General features: G+C 29.1%; 1 protein-coding gene across 6 annotated transcripts in view; it reads left to right on the top strand.

Annotated features, from left to right (window-relative positions):
• The window catches only part of LOC107457231 (phospholipid hydroperoxide glutathione peroxidase-like), a 35,066-nt gene extending 24,447 nt beyond the window's left edge, over positions 1–10,619 (top strand). For all 6 annotated transcript variants that reach the window (XM_071180193.1, XM_071180194.1, XM_043042015.2 and 3 more), the window contains exons 5-7: positions 4,919–5,064; positions 8,571–8,655; positions 10,355–10,619. In XM_071180193.1, coding sequence (XP_071036294.1) covers positions 4,919–5,064; positions 8,571–8,655; positions 10,355–10,393 — 270 coding nt within the window. In that variant the 3' untranslated portion in view covers positions 10,394–10,619. The remainder of the gene's footprint in view (positions 1–4,918; positions 5,065–8,570; positions 8,656–10,354) is intronic.
• The last annotated feature ends 7,317 nt before the right edge of the window (positions 10,620–17,936 follow it).

Genomic DNA, 17,936 nt, shown 5'->3' with positions numbered 1-17,936 from the left:
ATGGTAAATTTAATTTACTTTTAATCAGTAGTAAACATAATTTACTTGTAATCAGTTGTAAACATGATAAATTTTTATTCAGTAGTAGCTTGAGAAGCAAATAAAAAAATGTGTAGTCATCTAGTTTTGTTTTTATATAGTTATTTGATAATGTATCAAATTAAAATTATTACTTTCATTTCTGATTTCTCATTTCTTTAATATATACCTCGCATTTTTTTATTTGGTTCCATTTTTTATTTTAATTTATTGATACTTTAGAGCAAACATGTTTCTTACATGACATTTTTAAGAATGTTATTACATTGCTGATATTAATTTGGAAAAAATTTTATTAGGCAATTAAGTAGTTGTTGTTCAGGTAAATAATGATTGTGAAAAAGTTTTATTTAATTTTTGGTTCTTGAAATAAAACTCTTGTATTTTTTAGTAAGCAATACTTACCTAGGTAATCTTCCCCTGATTTGTTTTATTTTTTAACCGTGTCACTCTATCACTCTAAAATAAGATCTCAAGCTAACATAAAACAGATTATAACTTTAAGAGGAGCATTTTTTGCTTTTGGTTGTCAGTTATAGCTAAAAATCTACCAATAATTTACAAATTTATTTACCAAAGCGGTCTGTAAAGAATTATAAATGGTCAGCAAGTTTTTATCAAATAAAGGCTTCACTAATAAAATTATTCTTTATTTATAATGACAATTTATTTTTTTGAATTAATAACTGAATAAAAAATTATTTGCTGGTGATTTGTTGCGTATAATTTTGTCATTAAATAAATCGTATTTAAGGATGAGAAATTTTTTTTTAAACTGATCAGCTTAATAATGTTGCTGCATGTAATTTTAATCACAATGCAATTATAAGTATGCTGAAATAAAGAGTTTAAGTTGAATAGTAATAGTAAATAAATGTTTGAATATTTACTGTGTGCCATGGTATGTGCAATCGCGCTGCGGTATCTTCTTTACATGTCCCGTCGTATCATTGAAGCAATTGGATCGTATTTCAATAAAAACTTTAATTGAAAATAAGATTAAGTATATATATAGAAAATTCCTTTTTCATTTAAATAAGTTTATTTAATTTGTAGAAGAAATTTACAATGCCAAATCGGAGTCTAGTCTACATAAGTTCGAAATGGGTCGGAGTTAATATGAGTAGAGAACAGCACAACATCTTTTTGCTTTTGTGAATTTATGTAAGACTATTATTTTTTAAAGTTGCATTCATCTTAAAATAAAGTGGCTAAAATTTTATTACATACCTGCATAATTTTCAAATGTACCTTTTATTATTTAAAGCAAATACCGAATTTAAATTTTTTCAATTTAGAAATAAAGCAAGTTAAACTTTGCTAAAATTTTTAGTACAAGCTACTATTTTGTAGGTGCCTTGCTGATAGGGATTTTTTATTTATTCCTGTTTTGTTTTTTACAAACCATATACCATATCAACTATACAAAAAGATTTTTCATAATTTGTGCAACTACAATCTATGGATTCATTGGTCAGTTTCTAAGTTGGATGGTTTAACCAGTTTAACAACAGAAGTGAGTTGTAAAACAGTTATCACTGAGTAAAGTGACTTAACATATGATAACAATTATTAAAATCAGTTTACAAGATAGCTTTGTGCTTACAAAGTAAGATCTGGAAGTAAAAATAACATTTTATATTACAGTTAGCGTTAGTATAATTTGAAATATTATAACTAAATTTTTTTTACTGTCCTTCCCATTTAAAAAACTCTGTGAACTATTATAATAATTAACAAAAGCAAAATAAAAATAAGTTAATAAACAAATAAGATAATAGTAACCAAAGAGTTAACAATATTTCCTTATCTGGCAATCTATGCCCAAAAAACTGTCAGTTAGTAGAAATTGACTTACGTGAGAGAGAAAAACACCTGTGGGAAATGAGTTAACATATTCTCTTTTGTCTCTATTCTTTGCCTTTTATTAATATTCCACTTTCATCTCTTGGAATTTAGGACACCATGTACATATATTTTTCTCATATATTGCAAACCAACCTAGTTCTGAATGAGGTTTGTGTTTATCATTAACTGCTAATTTTGTATATAAAAAGTGTTTATTGCTAAATATGTTAAAAGTTCAGAATTCTATAATGTGGTAGATAAAATCAAGCTTTTTAAGATTTGGATAAGAATCCGATTGTAAAGGATATGAAAAAATAAATTATTGTTAAAAAAACAGTTGTTTTTATCTTAAAATCAAAAATTAAAACTAACGCTAAGTTTAACTTTGTATAAGTTAAAATCTTTTTACAGTCTTATCAGATATGAGTTATTGCAAATTGACTGTATTTTCATTTATTTCCTACAGTTACTAAAACGAAATATGATGATTTTCACTTTATATTACTTTGAACAAAAGAAACTCCATTAACAGAAAATTAAGTTATGCAATTTATTAGAAAAATGTGTTGATTGGTTTTTTGGTTTTATTATACTAAAATTCAATATTTGAAAATGCAGTGTTGTGAAATTCCTTTTCTCTTGTCTAAAACTTTGATGACTTTTCAGTTCTTTCTTGCGTGTATGAGATTGTGAGGTTTGTTATTTACTAAAGTTTTCTTTCTTTTTCAGAGGTCACGTTGCCCTAATTGTGAATGTTGCCTCCAAGTGAGGTTTGACATCCCAAAATTACTCACAGCTGCAGGCTCTCTATGAAAAACATGGAGAATCTAATGGCTTGAGGATTTTGGGATTTCCCTGCAATCAGTTTGGAGGTCAGGTATGTTAAAAGTATTTTTTGATATTTCTTTGTATATCCATAAAGGGTTAATTCCTCGTGAAAAATACAAGGTATGAAAAGAATACCTTTTTAATATTTAATCTCCCCTACAAAAGGTTAAGAACTCTAGGTGATTCTTAGCAGAAAAGGAACATCTGGAAAGCATGTACAATAAGTAAAGCTCCGTCTACCACATCTAAATGTAGCAATCTCAATTCAGTCACTCACCTACTGTAACCCAAAACAATATACTTGTTTTCCTTTGACATTGTTGGTTAAAAAAAAAAAAAAAATTGTATAACATTCCTCGAATTTTCTAAAGTAGTTCAGCAATATCATAATACTCTATTATTCTGCTGTACTTTTGAAATTACCGAAACCTTAGAATTCAAAACTTCCATATTTCCAGGTCCAATTTTACTTAAAATATGAATATGTTCATATTTAAAATATGAATTTTCATCTTTTTGTTTATCTATTAACATTCACATTCATATTATTTTATGTATTGATTGGCAAAATAAAGAAGTTCATTATAAAAAAAAAAGTTATCTTTGAAGTATCAAGACTTTTAATTCTTCAATGGCACGACAGCCGTGGGTGGACCCTGGCTTTCTCAAGACTTTTATTTCAAGCCTCTTTATTTTTGGTAATGGTCTTCCTATTAATAATTCTTAAATCCTTTTCTAGGCAGTCAACCCATCTGAGGTTGGATCGGCCCCTTGCTCATGTTCCGGTGGGCCTGGCCAATAATATTTTCAGGGATGAGATGTTTCCACTTTTTAGAGGACTTCCGTTTTTTTCCTCACTTTTGTCTCTCGAATTTCATTCTTTTTATTGAAAACTCTGATTATCTAAAAGTTTCACTTTTCATAATCAGCTTTTTCGGAAAATTCAGTCGTTGAAATGAAATAATTATATTTATTTCCGGTTTTCAGAAATGAACAGAAAGTTCAAACTACATATCTGCCAACCCTTCTGCATTTTTATTTATTTTAGCTATTTTTACACTCAAAAGACAAAATTATCCGCATTTTTACCCGCCCGCCAGATAGCTCGTATTTTCGTAATTAAGTGCCTCCACTTTCTTACGTCATGTTTTTTCAAGAAACAATTGCTTTTATAAATTGGAATATTGCAAATTTGTATTTATTTTTCTTTGCAGTAAGTTTATTTTAAAATATCCTGCACTTCTCAGACATTTATCGAAGATTTACCTTAATGAATGATTGAGTAATAGTCATTGACAATGAATGATGATAGTAATTCCATAACTTTATTCTATTCATAAACAGCTTTCATATGGATTCCTTTAAACTTTCCCCGTAATATTTAACTCTCATTCTTCAATTTCTTTCAATTTTTCTCTCATTCTTCAAGAAGTATAATCCACATCTTTCAATTTTGCATGGAGTGTTATTGTGTGTGGAGAATGTTAGTTACAAAACAGTTATGGGGTATTTCTTCAGAATGTAACATTTTAAGTTTCATCACTCTTTTAAATGTGTTAAAGATTGATCTTTAAGTGGAGATAATGTGTTTATTTATCTTTTTTTGGTATTAAATGTATCCATTATACAGTTAGACTTAGTTAATGTATCTGGTATAATTGATTCACGTAAAGATTTCATGAAATTTGTTCAAAATATTCTCTATTTGCTTTGTTTCATTTTTTTTAAATCTTAAAAACAGCCATACTTGCAGTTCAACGCTGTTCAATAGACTAGTATTAATTTATTTTTAAAATTAATCTGAGTGCATATATGATTCTTATTCACAAGTAAGGTAAATGATAATCACTTTGTGACTAATTTTTCTAGTTTTTGGACAAAATATTGCTTCTATCTACAATTTATATCGATATACTTTTGGATTGTAAAATTTCCTTGCCTTGATAAATGCTGTTCTTTACAAAATTTAATATTTTGCAAATTTTCTGCAAAAAAGCAAGTTTCATTACTTACAGATTGAAACAAAGTATCTCGTTGATGAAATATTGCTCTGTAATAAAAATGTAGTTTGGAACTTTTTCAGGTGAGTCAAGGGAATATTATTTCTGAAATAAAGTTGGGACTCTGTTAGGAATAATAAACATGTGCTTTAATTTATTCAAAGATGTGTTGTATGTGAAAAAAATTTATTTTTTCTTTGTAGGAACCAGGAACTGAGGCAGATATTAAAGAATTTGTTAAAAAGTATAATGTTCAGTTTGACATGTTTAGCAAAATTGATGTGAATGGTAAAAATACCCACCCACTCTTTTCTTTTTTGAAGAAGAAGCAAGGGGGAACCCTAGGAGAGTAAGTGTTATTTATTGGTATATTTTTTTTATTATTTACTGTTACCGTCTTGTTTAGTTTTTATAGATTCTGTTGATTCAATGGTGAAAAAAATTGATTTTGACGTTTTACCCTCATTGTTTGCTATTCCAAGCTCCGGCAAATTGACTTCCTGCATTTGGGGGTTGTAGTAGAGATCGGAAGGCAGAAGGAGTATCAATCGATAGTTGATAGTCGTGCGCGTATTGTCAAGGAGTATATTCTTAATAGTGATTCTATGATTGTTACTCAGTTAGTATTTAGCATTTCATTTCAACCAGGCTAACATTATCCTCTTTTGAAACATTTGGGTAACAAAATTCAGAACCACAGGTTCTGCACTAAAAATCAATTTCTGGCCTTAACATTGCCGGAAAATGTTACGCTTGTTAAACATGTAGCTTCAGTGACATTATTAGGATGGAGGAGGCCATTTACCTGACATAATTTTTATATACAGGTAATGTAAGACAGTGTTGTATTTGTTCATAGATGGAGATATTTTTTTTATATCTTTCTTTGTTTGATTTTGAAATAAGAAAAATCAATTTGCTGTACCCTGTATGCGCAATGCAAGAAACAAGAATATGTAAGTATATATTTAGATCAAGTGGTTGGATTATCATGTACTAATCTGCAATGAAAACAGTTTGATTGTCTAAACTTAAATACGTTAATTAAATTTTTGTTAATTGAAATTTTATGTTTAAAAATTGATCACAATGCTATACTTTCTCTTAGTGAAGATAATTCCTTTTTTTCTAATTTGCTGCTTTTGTGTATTAGCGCTTTTTGGATATTTTGCTATGCAACTGTTTGATTGAATGAATTACATTTTTTGTGTCCAGTTATAAAGCTTATTTATCTAAAGATAGTATCATGTGAAACATAATTTAAAATAATTTATACTTTTTTTATTGTTTAATTTAGTAATATGCAAAAGAAATTGAATTTCAAGGTATTTAATAATTTTGGCCGATTTTAAACTAAGTATTTTTAAATAAAAACTAACTGAATAATTTCTGATTAATTGAATTTTCTGTCTGTTCCTATTCAAGATATGCTAAATTACATGAAAAGGGAAATTAATATTTAATATGAGATTCCTTCTAATTTTTGAAATGCTTCTTAAAAAGAAAATGTTCTTATTCAGAGAAAGTATGATTTTCTATTTGAAAATTGCAAATAAATTCGTGTATTTATGATTAAACTTTTAAATAGTTAAGTTCAAGAACTATCAAAAGTTATCTAGGTGTTCCTTTCTTATTACTGAATTTGTTTAAATCTGTATTATATTGACCTTTTTTTAAAATGTAATTATTTCTTTCAAAAAAATATTTTTGGTTTGTTTTAACTAACTTGGTTATTTTTTTATAGTTTGATTATTATTTTATTTACTCTTTAGCAAGTGAAAAGCAACAAAACTATTTAATATTTTATTGTGAAAAAAATAAAACCTTTTTCTGGCTTAATTTTGCAGGAGGCACCTGCTGATGTTCATGTAATAAAATTCTCATACATATGTTAAAGTATTTAAAAAATTAGACATTTTATTTTGTAAATATTTTAGTGGCTTAATTAATTTAATTTGGAAATTTAAAATTTTCACTATTAGTTCTATTCTCTGAATATTCTAAGTATAATTTTCGAACTGTTTATTTTTACAAATCGTTATAATGATAGAATTGTAAATATTTTAATGATTTGTAACATAACTTTTCGTGTAATTCTATTCTCTGAGTTTTCTGAATACAGTTATTGAATTCTTTCTAAATTAATCTCTTTAGCAGATGATTACAAATCCTAAGCACTCAGATGCCACAGTGTCTAAAATTCCATAGCTGAACATCAGTATTTTGAAAATAATTAGAGTTTTTTTTTTTAAAAAGAACCTTACGAATGTTAATGCTTTTAAGGAAAAAGATTTTTAAAAGCTTAACTAACGTAAAAAGCATATAGGAGCTGTTCAATGCTAGTTATAAAATGAAATAAAAAGTATTAATCTAAATTTTGATAGAATTAATTGTGGTGGCAGCCCAAAACTGTAAAATTTGGTTTCATTGAAGTGTGACTAGTCAGCTGAAGAGGCAAAAGCTTAGACTCCCTTCTTGCATATTTTGCCATATCCTAAATAATTATTTTAGCCTATCAAACAACTTTAACACACATTTTTTAAATTTTAATTTTTGCTAATCGCATCGGACAAAATCCAAAGTCTGAGCAAAATCGGTTAGTGATCAAATAGTACAGGAAAAGAAAATGTTAAAACATGACAGACAATTTTAAACTTTATCATACCCAGAATTCATGCCCATTGCCTTCATCCAGCAATTTTACATTCTTGGCAAACTTCATATTTGTACTAGTACTTGAAAAATCCATAAAAGAAATCCATTTCTTTTCTGGACAATGGATTAAGTCAAGAAGCTTGCTCACTGGTTCTAAAGCATAGTCTGCGAAGGGCTTACTGTGACTTGTCCGATGACTGAAAGTCTGCTTTTGCAACTTTTTTATGTATTCTACTGATTCAATCAATCAATAAATATTTTTAATTGTCTCAGTGACATTGATCTCAAGTCACACCTGTCTTTTTTTGCTAGAACTTTGCATTTTGCCATTTAGGATTAAATAATTTAAAATGAGATAAAAAAAATTATACTTTACAATTCAAAACATTTTCTACCATTAATAAGTTGAGTTATAAAATGTAATAAAAGTATTGAATTATATTTTTCATATTATCTTTAGACTGACGATTTTAACATATAATTTTAAAAAAAAAGTTTTATTTTTGCCAAGAGTTTGAGTTATGGGGAAATATACAATAAAGGAAACTAATATTATACGAGAAGACCTGACTTAGAAATCCAGTGTCTGTTGGCGCATAATTGTTGAGAACCCCATAGGGATCATAACTTCTAACTGAATTCATAAGCTATTTGTTTACAAAATGTTTTTAATGTATATTTTTTTCCAGTGTTTGTTAGCTTGTAATTCTAATAGACAATTTATTAGAAAAGAACCCAAAAAAAGAAAATTATTAGTATATTTTAGGTGTGCTTGAAATAATAATTCCTCTTTTTATCACTTGATTATAATGGCTCTTGGGAACGCAATGCAATTTATTGAATCATTATAATTAGGTTGCTGATTGGAAAAAAAATTATTTTCTCTCTCCCTTCCTGTATAGCACATTTATTCTTAAATTTGTAAATAAGTTTTTTGAACTATTTATAGTTTTTACAACTTTCACTTTATTTTTACATATTATGTAAAATAAATATACTCTACTTTCATATGGATGGAAAACATTTAGTCTAAAACTGTTGTTTCCTGTTAAAAATACAGCTTCCATTGTTAAATTTTTATGAATAATTAAACATGGGGAAACAATTAGAATAGTGGCTTATATTGTAAAATTTTTATATATTAGTTGTAATATTTTGATGAGCATTAAATTAATTTAAATTACTTCTTGTTTTCTGCAGCTTCATTAAATGGAACTTCTCTAAATTTTTAATTGATAAGAATGGCCAACCAGTTAAAAGATATGCTCCAAATTTTGAACCAAATGTAAGTATTGTTTTTAAATCTAAAACTTCAGTTTAAACTTTTCCATTTATCTTTTCCCATTGTAATTAATTAGATACCCAATTTGAGAATTTATATAATTATTTATGTATATTTATTGTATGTATAATCATGTTGCTTAGAATGTTTATAAATGCCTGTGTTAATAAATGTTCCTATTCTAAATAATTTCATTCAAATCTAAGAAATTCTATACTAAAGTGGAATTAGCCTCTTTAGCTAAATAAAACCTTTATCTTAAATTAAGAATTATGAATAAATTAGTTCTTTTAATTTATGAGTTTAATTTGGTTTTCTAAGTTTGCTTAATTCTCTGCATATCTTCATTAATTCAGTATGATCAATGAAGTGCTTAAAAATATTTTTGGGGTGTTTGAAAAGTGCTTATGTTTTGTAGAAGAATTTAGTTATACACCCTGATATAGTAAATATCTGTAACATGCATCCTATATGTTGTTATCTTAAGGTTAGTTAAAGAATATGATTAGGTAATTACAGTTGATTTTTATTAAAATATGTAATGATTTTAATTTTTAACAGCTCAAAATCAATTCAACTAATATGCCACTAAATACTTAAGTATTAACTGAATTCTTCATTTTTTTAAATTTGATTTGAAAGCTCTTTTGAGTTAAGCGTAGAATTTAAAGAATCAGCATATTACATGATGTGCTGATGTTTATTACTGCTGATTAATTAAATGGAGTAAACAAATTTTTAGAAAGACCAAAAGGTCTTTCTAAAACTAACAACAAATTAAAGGTATTAATATATGGTCGGATATAATCACGGAGGGAAAAAAGCAAGGGAGGTGTTGAAAATTTTGTCCCTTTAGTATTGATTTTGTTTTTCGTATTCCAGAATGCCTTGAACTTTTTAAACATTTTTGTATGCTATTATAAAATTTATTCATATTAGGATAAGTCTTTAAAAAAAAGTAAATTTTTAATAATTTTTATTTTATTTAAATATGCTCTTACAAAATTCTTACTTGTAAGGTATATAAATTTTTACATCATTTTAACGTACGTAATTTTAAATATATTAGATCCCGTATTTGAAAGGTCAAAATTTCATTGAAGAAAATACATTTTTGTGTCTGATTTTATTATTTAAAGTAGCGTAGACACTATTTAACTAGCATGGTTAATGTTAGGTTCTCAAACCATTGAGGCTTATTACGTAATATCCGCTCATTCGATAAAAGATTTTTCATGGTGTTCACAATTTTTTGCTCATTGTACATAGCAATTGGAGCCATAATGGCTTGGTGTTTTTTTCTTCTAACGTTTGAAACTTCCTGGTTTATTCTAAGTTTACCTAAATTCAATTTTGTCTAGACTTTTAATTTTAGTATACTAATAGAAATGACACAAAATATGCAATGGAAAGTTTCTCCCACAGTATGGCGTCCTCTCAAGGCATTGATCTCAAGCAGCGGTTAGCCTATCCAGCTGCCACTAATGAAGTAAAGGCACGTAGACTGCCTTTACTTCAAGTTGTCTCTGAATCAAAGGTTACCTGTGTGCATTTCTGACCACGTTGCCACAATCATGTCGTTGGTCATAAAATTAGCTTTAGCATAGGACCTTTAATCCCTACAACTACCATAGCCCATATTAGACTACAGTACTTTTGTGTGGCAATCGGCATTGAAGTATAATTTTTTCTTCTTTTTTAGGCTATTGAACCTGACCTCTTGAAATACTTTTCTGCCTAAATTTTCCCATGTATTCATTTCTTCCTTCCTCAAATGAATCGTGTCACACCTACCAGCTAGTGAATGACAGATGACAACTTTCCTTAAAATCACTCTGTGGATAGGTTTAGTTTGATGGATTCGTTTACTAGTCGGATGGGGACAACGGTGTGTTTGAGAGAATAGTGTGTGATTTTTTTTTCAAACTTTTGTAAAATATATACCAATTAAATGAGATTATTTTGTATTGTTCTGAAATTTATTTTAGTTGGGTCTTATTTCTTTTTACTTATTGTAATGCTAAATAACTTGGTTGTTGATTTGAATTCTTTCGTTTATAAATCGTCGTACATTCCCTTAATATACTTTATGTAAATTTTTGTAAAAGAAGGGATTGAGGAGTGGTAAATGAATATTCTGGAGATAAATGAATATTTGGGAGAAACAAAAATATTAAGATCTTCCACTGCAATGGTGAAAAAGATAGATATGTTTCTAATTAAAGCCTTTAGAATTATCTGCGTTTTCTAATGCAATCAACCTGTTTTAATGTTTTTGTCTAGTTTAATATTTTCGCAACTTTTGCTGACAGGGTGAATGAATAATGCTTTGACAAGACACTTAAATCCTTTTTTTGTAGATTTTTTTTTATTTTTAGATTTTTTTAGGCTTTTTTTTAAATGTAAAAAAAAAAAAAAAAATTATACTTAGAAAACTTTTAAAGTAAAGTTTAAATTTGTTGAAAAGTTCCTTCTGTAAATTTTAGCATTTTATTGTATAAAACTAAAACGTATTTAAAGTCACATATTTTATTTGAATTTAATTTTAAAATTTGATCACTGCAGTCAAAGTTAAAGCTGAAATCAGGGTGATTACAGATCACAAAAATCTCTAAAGATGTCAAAATCTCTGAAGATCTAAAATTGTTATAAAGAATTCCAAATGCCTTAAAATAGATTATCTAAACACTCACTAAATGTCAACCAAACATTGAAATATTTGTTAACATTGTAAATTTTTATTTGTCTCTACTAATAAATTTCCAACGAAGTCTTGAAAAAACACCTGAATTTGTTTCTTGCTGGTGACAATAGTAATGAAATAATTGCAATAAAAAAAAAACTTAAATAACTCGTAAAAGGAAAGTGCGCAGTGGCCAAAACATAAAATTCAAAGATGTTATCAAATTTACGAAACTAAATCAATAGGTTTTACTTCAAAAGCAAAATAATTGTAAATATTTGTCATTTAAGCCAAGACATGGAAACAATCGCTGTCAACTTATTGTAAAAGCATACTAATGTACCTTTTATTAGAAAGGAAAAATAATTGTTAATATGAAAAGTAAAGTAACTGTTATTATCTTTGGGTGGAGGGGGGGGGATCTAGGGTCTTAAAAACTGAAGAAAATTTTTTAATTTTTGTGAAAATATGTTTTGATTAATCAAATTTCCATTCATTTCATAACTTATGATATATAAATTTTGCATTTTTAGATATCTAGGAGAATTGAATTAATTATTAATTGATTAATAATTAAATCAATTTACTACATTTATGAAAAATAAATTTTTATGACAAAAATATTTGTTTCTTAAAAAAGCTATTGAATTGTCTTAGTGAACTCTAGGATATAATTTATAAACTAAATTTATATATTATCATGTATTTGTTCAATTTTTAAAAATTGCATTGAAATTTAATTAAATTTTAGAATTTTTTTTCTGAATTGTAAAATTAAATGCAGAAATTTAAATTTATAATTTTTTTCGTTATAAAAAAATGTGGAAAAAGAAGTTTTTGGGAAAAAAGGATTGAAAAGTTTGTTTGGAGAACAAGTTTTCAAATTTTTCTGCTAGGGTTGCACCAAATATTCAGTTGTGGGCCACTCTAGCTAAATATTTGGGTAAACCAAAAAATTTTCCTTTTTATTCTTATTAAAATGTTTCATTTATAATGGTATATTAAAAGAATTAATGCTAAAAAGTTGAATTAGAATTTTGTATGCATCAGGTAAATATAGGGTCTACTAATCTCCAAACACTTTTTTTTTTAAAGACTTAATTTAATACTATTAAAACTTGTTTAAATGAATATTTTTATAAGAAATTTCAGTATAATTATGCTCAAGAAAATTTATAATTTTTGAACAAAGATGTTTATTTTATTGGCAGTTTGTAGGTGGAACAAATGTCCACAATATTTTGTTTCTCAAAAAAGGCATCAATAAAATGCTCAAAAATATTTTTTCAATATTGTCAGCACAATCGTAATGATAATAATTAAACATATCTTAATTTCTTAAATTACCATCAGCATAAAATTAACAAAAATACATAGGTATTTTTTACCTATAATTTCTTTATTTATTCATTATTTAAAGGTATTTACTTGTAATATAAATTTATCACCCTTTCTTAACATTAATCTCTATTATTATTATGATTTGATTTTAATTGATATTTCAAATTAAAGATCTGAAACTAAAAATGGTATTCTCCTATTATAAAGTATACCTGTAATATTACTTTCTTAAATTTTATGAACAATACATTGAAAATGGTAAACTTGACCACTTTGCAATTGTTTTCTTTATTTCCAATGCAGCAGGCGATAGACATTATCCTAACGCCGTACAGAGGTCAAAAGAAAAGAAAAATACAGAAAGATATGAAATATACAAAAGCAAAACATCACACACAAAAATTAAATCAAGAACTTAAATTGAACAAAAGTTCTCTGGCCTCCCAGTATTGGGAGTAGATGCAGTTCTTTGTGAGAACTGAACAGTTGAGAAGATGTTCAGCATTCATCGTCGTGCCACTGCGGCAGAGGGGACAGGCAGGATTATCCACTATTTTAAGACGGGCATATAAGCAATCATGCTTGGTAGCAAGATCAATCAGAAGATCAAAAACAAGATCTCGGCTGCAGAGTTGTTACTCATTTAGCACCATTCAGGAGGCATGTGTAGCTTTAGGGATGCCACGGACGCACCTTTGCAATTGTTAAACAGTGAATATGTTATTTACTTTTAAAATAAGCTTTATATGAAATCATTTCCAACTAAGATATGATATTCAAATAATTGATATAAAACTCTCATTAAAAATAAACATTACACAATTTTGCTAAATCTGGTGAAAAACATTTAACTAATTTCAAAGTAATCAAAAGTTGAATAGGAAATTTTAAAAAATAATAAGTTGCAGTGGCAACTAAAAAAATTATTAAGTTTGAACTTTATTCCATTAGATTCTAGACCAAAACCAGTGTTAAAGTAGTAATACAATTTTGGGATCTTTCAATTGAGTAATTTTAATTTTTTATGCCGCAATCTGTTTGTCGTCAAGAAATTAAAATTTGCGTAGCAATATAAACCCTCCCAAAAATGATTACATTGCAACAAAACAAGGCATAAATAGTTACTAACTATTTAACTTTCACGTTCGAAGCAAAGCCTGCAATCTTCTTTGGGACTTAGCTATAAAAATTTAAAATACTTCTGAAGAAAAAAAACCATATTTCTCATCAAAGACTTGACAAATCTCAGGTTTTTCATTGAGAAAAAACTCGGTAGACTTAGCTTTTTGTAAAAAAAAAACTTCTTTTTTTAAACCTTCTGAGGTAACTGTATAATTTAGTTTTTGTTGCTTTGATAGCGGATAAAAATGACAAATTATTTGAATAAATTTTTCTCATTTAAATTTAGAACCTATTTTTCTCTAATTTAAACAACTAATCAAAATACTATTGAACTGTGCACATATTGAGAGCGCCGTAACATAGGGCCGTGTCTAGGTTAGATAGCTGTAGAGTAGAGATCTCACAGCTTAAATATCTCTCACATTTATTAATATATGACAACAAATGCATGCGTAACAGTTCGTTGTTTTTTGTGACAATAAAAAGTTAGAAATATTTAATATTTACTTTAAGAGTCTAATATTTTTCTTCAAGTTTAGAGTTTTGTTGTTTTTAAACAATCTGGTTAAAACATATATGGATGGTGTTCTCTACACTAGGGAACGCTGCAAGCTCCATACCGCCTATACTTCCGGGTTATTGTTTCCGGTGTATTTTAAAGCCATTTGGCTCACAACGTGATCATTGTGTTTTGAGATTCTTGCAAACGTGGTATTTGATTACTTGTGTTTACAATGCTAAAGGTGCTAACACTAACGTAAGATGGTGCACAGCTTGCAACAAGAACAAACAGTAATAAACTTATGGAAAGAGACCAAATCAGGACTGCCAAAAAAGCGAGTTATTCAAAATCTAGCAACCATGCCACCTTTTTTAACAATATATCTATTAATAACTAAAACAAATTTTTATTTCAAACTCACCAGAATTACTTAATAACATTAATATCTTATGAAATACGGCAGATTTGAGCTCAGAAATTATCTAAATTGCTTCTGTTATTTGAAAACAAAATTATCCGTTTGAAAATATCGCCTCGCAGAATAAGCTGTAGTAAGCAGTTGCAAACTTTCTAACCGGATCTACAGCAGGTATGTTGTTGTAGTTAATTTACGTCGCACTAGAGCTGCACAATGGGCTATTGGCGACGGTCTGGGAAGCACCCCTGAGGATGATCCGAAGACATGCCATCACAATTATGATCCTCTGCAGAGGGGATGGCACCCCCGCTTCGGTAGCCCGACGACCTGCACGCGAAGTCGAGCACTTTACGGTAGAACAGTTTAACAAGGACCAATACCGCACCACACCCTTGGTCCCTCCGCAGACTAATCCAAGTGGACACCCACCCGCACACTGACCGCAGTCAGTGATGCTGAACTTCGGTGATCTGCTGGGAACCGTGTCTTGACGAGCAGGTATGGAGCTCGAGATTGTTATTGTTTACATTTATATTGAAAACACCATCCATAATAGATCACTCTTGGTTCTTCAGTATTAGGTAAAGGCAAAGTGATCTTATGAATTAGATGGCAATCTCCCCTTCAACTTAAGAAGATATGGATTATTTTAATTAAAATTGCATATCTTTATGTAATTTTTAGGCTATCAAAAACGAGCATAAGTCTGAAAGATTGTATGAACTGAAATTATTGAACTTAAAAAAAAAAAATTCATAACATTTTTATGACTGTACAAACAAAATAAAGAAAAATTTTTCTTTTCACTGTCTGACCCATTTAAAGCATGTATATCTATAATAATGTATATAATATGATTTTAATCATAATAATTTTAATACTAGTTTACTTTTCAAGATGGCGATTAAGTACATCAGTAAGCCTAATTCGAGCGGAGAGAGTGAGAGTGAAAATTATTAGTCTAATTTCATGGTTGCTGTACAAAATAGTTCATTTTTATTTAATCAAAAGGGTGTCTCAAGCATTTCACACTCCACTCAACACTTTAAAGCATCGCTTGAAGACCAATAATTTCAAATAGGTCTTGTTCCAGTGATTGGAAAAGAACGGAGGGGGTGGAACAAAATATATTAAAGCGCATTAAACGGTGCAGAGACTAAGGTGTCTCGCCTTTTAATTCGCTGAGGAAGAAAGAAAAGACTAGATGCAAAGCATTGTTGTAATTATGCAAATGAAGAGACCGGATACGTTTATCTGAAACCATTCCTGTTATTCTGATGAACTATCAATATAAAAACTGAAATGAATCGAAGCTTCAAGTTGAAACGAAGTGAATGCCTACTTCGAACTACCCCGTAGCACTCTGGAAGAGAAATGAATTTTCTGACCCTGAATCATTTTTAACATGGATAAAGCAGGATTTCATTCAGTTCAACGTGGCTTAGTTTTAGCCTAAAACCATACACTATTGCTCCTTGCTATATATACATACACCTTTAAGGATGTATGGACACCTGTATGATATTGTGCCATTTTCTGCTATTAATATTTTAAATACAGTTATTAAAAAAGTGCAACTAGTAATGAAAAAAAATCGATGAGTTAAATCTAAAACAGTATGAAAGTTGAAGCCAATCACTTTTTTTCTTCTTAATGTATAGGATGGCCAACTCAAAGAGAGATAGCCACTTACAAGTGTATTTTCAACCAATTTTTTTCGTGGTTACTATACAACTTTTCATTTTTTTCTTGATAAATATTGAATAAATCTATAAGAATTTAGAATAGACAAAAACATTTCTTGTATTGCTATTCTTAGTATTTTTATTTCTAATTGAAGAAAATATGGCCATCTATTCTAGGATTACCTTATATTTGATATGTTAGAAAAGTAAACAAGCATAAATGAAAATTAATTCTCTTACCAAATTAATGCATAGCGTTTGCGAATGGGAGAATACATGGTAAATTGTTTATTTTTTGACCGACAAGCATTGAGGCATTAACCTCCACGCTACACATAGCGTTTGGCTGGTGATTCCGCTCTGCTAAGAAGGCTGTCATCAGCTTTATGTTGTGGTGCACATTAAATCTATCGCGGCTAGAAGTCCCCTCGTTGGGTGTGGAAGTTTGGACAGAGAGGGGTGCCAACTCAGGCGCTATCTACGTCGTTTGACGAGTGTAAAAATTATTCGCCGTTAAAAGATGGAGCCCCGAAAATGGGGCTTGGTGGTGGTTGGGTGATGATGTGCAACAACTATTTTTTTTATTAAATTTATAACTAATATCTGGTGCAGAACCATTTTCATCAAACTTGATTTTATTACTAGGCAGTTTTGAAATATCATATATTATAATCTGCATTTGAACATATGTAAAGTGAGTGAGCACAGTAGAGTCTCAATGATTCAAGGTGGGTAATTGCAATAGAACTTCATTTACTTCCCACTAGCACTGCTCAATGGGATATTGCTGACAGTCTGCGAAACATCCCTGAGGATTTATTCGAAAAGATTATTCCATTAGAATTTTGATTCCCTGCAGAAGGGATGACTCCCCTACCATAGTAGCCGGACGCGAAGTCGAGCACTTTACGGCAGAGCAGTAAAACGATGGCCGATACCACACACCCTCGGTTCCTTTGCAGGCCGATAAAAGTGGTCATTGATAGATGCCAGTGATGCTTGACTTCTTAATCTACTGGAAATCGTGTCTTATTATCAGTTCACAGTGAGACATTTTTAGTCATGTGTGGCACAATAACTAGTAATTTTACTTGTTAGGAATATCGATAGCCTTGTTTGTATAACTCGGAAAGAGTTTTTATCTCTCTTGATTTTATTATTAAAAAACTTCGGTTTTAATGTTAAGGTTAATTTATATCTACAACATCCAGTTTCTCTTATTTTAGATATTTATAATTCTCTTACGTGGCTCCCAAATTTTGGCTGTATTTCTTTTCTGCCGGTGGCAACGTTTGCTTTGTTTTGTTTACGTTACTATTTCTCTTACACGGGGGGCCTCCCTGGCCGAGCGGTACCGCTGGTCCAAACGCTCTGTTAAGCGTAGAGGTAGCGGGTTCGAATCCCGCCGTAACCCTGGATGTATTCTTTGTGATGTCTTTCTCTGAATTGTTCTATCTGTATTTTCTACTTGACAATGACTTATAAGCCTATATTGAGCACACAAGTCAGCAAATGTATGTAATTTCAATAAAT

Source organism: Parasteatoda tepidariorum, chromosome 4, assembly GCF_043381705.1.
Source record: "Parasteatoda tepidariorum isolate YZ-2023 chromosome 4, CAS_Ptep_4.0, whole genome shotgun sequence".
Classification (NCBI taxonomy): Eukaryota; Metazoa; Arthropoda; class Arachnida; order Araneae; family Theridiidae; genus Parasteatoda; species Parasteatoda tepidariorum.
This window is presented reverse-complemented; position numbering and strand designations above follow the sequence as displayed.